Source organism: Manihot esculenta, chromosome 1 (assembly GCF_001659605.2).
Source record: "Manihot esculenta cultivar AM560-2 chromosome 1, M.esculenta_v8, whole genome shotgun sequence".
Taxonomy (NCBI): Eukaryota; Viridiplantae; Streptophyta; class Magnoliopsida; order Malpighiales; family Euphorbiaceae; genus Manihot; species Manihot esculenta.
In genome coordinates, this window is record NC_035161.2 from 42,758,697 (window position 1) to 42,762,284 (window position 3,588).

A 3,588-nucleotide genomic window follows, 5' to 3' on the forward strand; every position below is an offset into this window, starting at 1 on the left:
TGACACAAGCAACAGCGTGGAATATCATAAGCATTTCTACTTTGTACATGACCAAGTGCATTCAAAGAACAGCTATTGTCACAGTTCTATAATCATATTTTAAAAGATGCAATTTTGACGAGGCTGGTTCATTAGAACACCTTTGTGATTGCAAGAGAATCGAGATACATTGGTAATCTTACAATCCATGGATAAGCTGGCAGACAAGACCTAGCAGAAGTCACAAGCACTTGCTTTGACCTAAGAAGAGCAGCAGCCACTCTTCTGCACAACAGGCTGTCCTCGGATCTGCACTGTTGGAGGTCTTGTGTCATTCATAGCTGGCTGACTTGCCATTCTGCAACCACAATAAAGCTCCAAGATAAATACAAATGCAAAATGCAATACTATCATTTGAGAAATTAAGCTTAAGCAACTTCACATGGCTCGAGTATTTTCAGAGTTCAAGTAAACACGAGGAGAACAGAAGAATAGGAGCTCCCAGGATGCATGAACCAGAGAAACTTCATCAATGTTTTGTTGGGACTCTAGAAATCTTGGTTCACTAATAATCACATTTGAAAATTTCATTTGAATCTAATCATATGGTTTCAAGCTAACAACCACACAGGGAATGGGCGGCTTCAGGTTTACCAGCTAGATAATTCATAACAACTAAATAGGTATCAAACTTGAGGTTTGCCGAATTAATAATCATACTTCTTGCAGGCTTATTGACTTTTCAATGGAAATATCAGCCATTGGAGCATTCCAGAATGACAAGCTAACTGCATATTGAATTGAAGCAGTCTCACTTCTAAATACAGCTACCAGCCTTCCACAATTATTATAGCTACCAAATCTAGCAGAAAATTGGTTTTTGTGTTTGTTGTTTTACAATATGAATATTACAATTTACAACAGTACCTATCCTTGATAGCAGCAGCCATGGCCATGAAAGCTTGTTCCACATTAGTAGAATCTTTTGCACTGGTTTCCATGAAAGGAATACCAATCTCATCTGCAAATGCCTAAAATAGAGAAGGCAGAAGTAAAAGAGATTAGCTATGGGAAGGAGGGACTGGGAGGAAGAGAGAAGGCAAGTTTAAGTGTTTAACTACCAAATTTCGATTTTTAATAAAGAAACACATATATCAGTACATGTGACAGGAACTAGCTAGACCTTTGTGGTTTCATAGGACACAACTCTATTTGCAGTAAGATCACACTTGTTTCCAACCAGAAGTTTGTTGACATTATCACTAGCATATCGATCAATTTCATTCAGCCACTGCTTGACATTATTGAAGCTTTCTTGGTCAGTCACATCATAAACAACCTACGAAGAGTCAACCCAGGAAGATATTTGTTGTAAGGATAATTACTGAAGGGTGAAATCAAACTAGCAAGAGTAAAACTAAAGGAGATCACCCACTATGATACCATGTGCCCCTCTGTAGTAGCTACTGGTAATTGTCCTAAATCGTTCTTGCCCAGCAGTATCCCACTGCATGTTGAACAAAAAGCAAACTTTGTCCTCAAAAAATTTGTTAAAGAACTGCAGCAATGTCATATTGAGAGCTAGGAAAAGTTGAAATGGCCTCGTGAGTAGTACAAAAGGATAATAGGTATAAAATATAACAATATCTAAATGGCGTATATGCAAGGGAGTGTAGAGGGCTCATACAATTTGCAGTTTTATGGTTTTCCCATCTTGCTCCACTGTACGAATTTTCTACAATTGAAAAAAACATTAGTAATAATGTGGTCAGAGAAAATAAATATGGCCCTAAGACATCATTTACTTACAAAATCAACCCCAATGGTGCTTATGTAACTCTCTATATATGAATCATCCTGCATCAAAGAAACCAAGGGGTTAGTCAAATTAAAGATTAAAACTCCGAAATGAATGTGCCAATAGAAAAAAATGTTTGCCTATATTATTTTTTCATCATAGTTCCAACTTATGTGTTGTCCCTATAATATAAACTATTTCATGGATGAAAAATTTTGATGTTTAAACTTGATGACAACCAAACTTTTCTCACATGAATTATAAATTTCATCAAACCAAAACTATGGTTAGGTTAGAGTTTCAATAGATTAAGTCAACTAGATTGATTGAGTTATAAATGGGCCAAAGCAACGCATATTCCTAAACTTTCAGCAGTATATATTAACCCTACCGCGAATCTCAGAAGAAGACAGGATTTGCCAACACCCGAATCTCCAATGAGAAGAAGCTTGAACAGGTAATCACTGCAAAATGAGGCAAAGGAAAAAATTTAACACTGGTTTATAGTGTAATTAAACCAAATGCGTCAATGGAAAGGCTGAGTAATAAAAGATGGGAATGCCATAAGTTTCTAAGACAACAAGAGATTCAAGCTAAAGAATGAATGCATAAAAAACACAGGAACATAGACATGCTTAATGTCTGCCAATAATTGCCATTCAAGAACTTTGACCATATCATTTGTGAATGAAAAGTAGAAACCGATCGTCAGATTTAGGGGTAGCAAATTCAAACATCAAATATTAACACCACCACTCATATCGTAATTGCAAACTGAGTAGTTATGTCCTAACCATGAATGAACTTCAGGTTTGTCCAGAAATAGTAATAATTTTGACTTAAAAGCATATTATACTAATTTATCAATTATAATCTGTAAAACTTAAAAACACATCATTCCATATGTGATTCTTATTATCATAAATTATGTAACAAGATTATATGAACCGATCTACCACAGAAGTACAGGCGACAAGCTAAATCCAGCATCAAATCCATAAAAAGGCGTCAGTCTGATAATTTACTAATTACTATTCAACTAAAAATTTGTATGGTTAAGTTAAGAAACAAAGATATCAGCATTGTATTATAACTTACTACTCTGGAGTCATTCTCTTGATGTGGTAGGAAAAGGTTAGTTAGCCGGAGCGAAAAGTTACTCCGTCGAGATTACAGTCAATGTGGACACGAGACGAAGAAGGAGAACAGGGAGTTGACGGTGAAAAGAAGGGGCGAAATGACCACCACTAGTATTGAAGGGGAGAAAGGTTACGGCCCACAATTGTATTTGGGCTTCGTTGGCCCAAAATTAAACCCAAAGCACACTGGAGTTGGACAAGGGCATGACTACTCGCAGAAACAAAAACATAATTAATAATTTAATTTAATTTAACAAAAAAAAAGGTAAAATAAAATTATGAATTGCGTCTGAATTCAATCCGCCATCATAATAGGAGTGAGGTATGGCGCCTCTCATCAAATGACGCAACAGAATATGAATTTAGCAACAGCAAAATTATCACATTGATTATTGTATATCAGATGGTCAATGGAGTAGGAATTAGATGGTGAGTAATTTCTCCAAAAATCATTGAAGCCTACACCAATTTTTGATATTTCATAAATAAGATTGAGTATTAATCAGATATTATATAAGCAAAAGGCTATTCTTTATAATAAATGTTCGCTATATCTAGCTCTCCATCCTCTCTCTCACGGAAATAAAAATTATTCTACTAAACAGTCATAATTTTTATCGTATCTAACTGTCATTTGCCTATTTTTTTTCATATATCTATATCTCTCTTTTT

General features: G+C 35.3%; 1 protein-coding gene across 1 annotated transcript; it reads right to left on the reverse strand.

The window, feature by feature from the left end:
- On the reverse strand, positions 1-3,025 carry LOC110618110 (ras-related protein RABD2a). Its single transcript, XM_021761165.2, has 8 exons — positions 2,876-3,025; positions 2,169-2,241; positions 1,789-1,836; positions 1,667-1,714; positions 1,415-1,486; positions 1,163-1,318; positions 907-1,010; positions 1-337 (listed from the first exon to the last, which is right to left on the reverse strand). The coding sequence occupies exons 1-8, from the start codon at positions 2,887-2,889 to the stop codon at positions 241-243; spliced, it is 612 nt and encodes a 203-aa protein (XP_021616857.1). The 5' UTR covers positions 2,890-3,025; the 3' UTR covers positions 1-240.
- Positions 3,026-3,588: the final 563 nt, after the last annotated feature.

Coding starts and splice junctions, on each gene's coding strand:
- LOC110618110 (XM_021761165.2), bottom strand. Junction 1,487..1,666: donor AAACCATAAAACTGCAAATT/GTATGAGCCCTC, acceptor TTCAACATGCAG/TGGGATACTGCTGGGCAAGA. Junction 1,319..1,414: donor GAGGGGCACATGGTATCATA/GTGGGTGATCTC, acceptor GACTCTTCGTAG/GTTGTTTATGATGTGACTGA.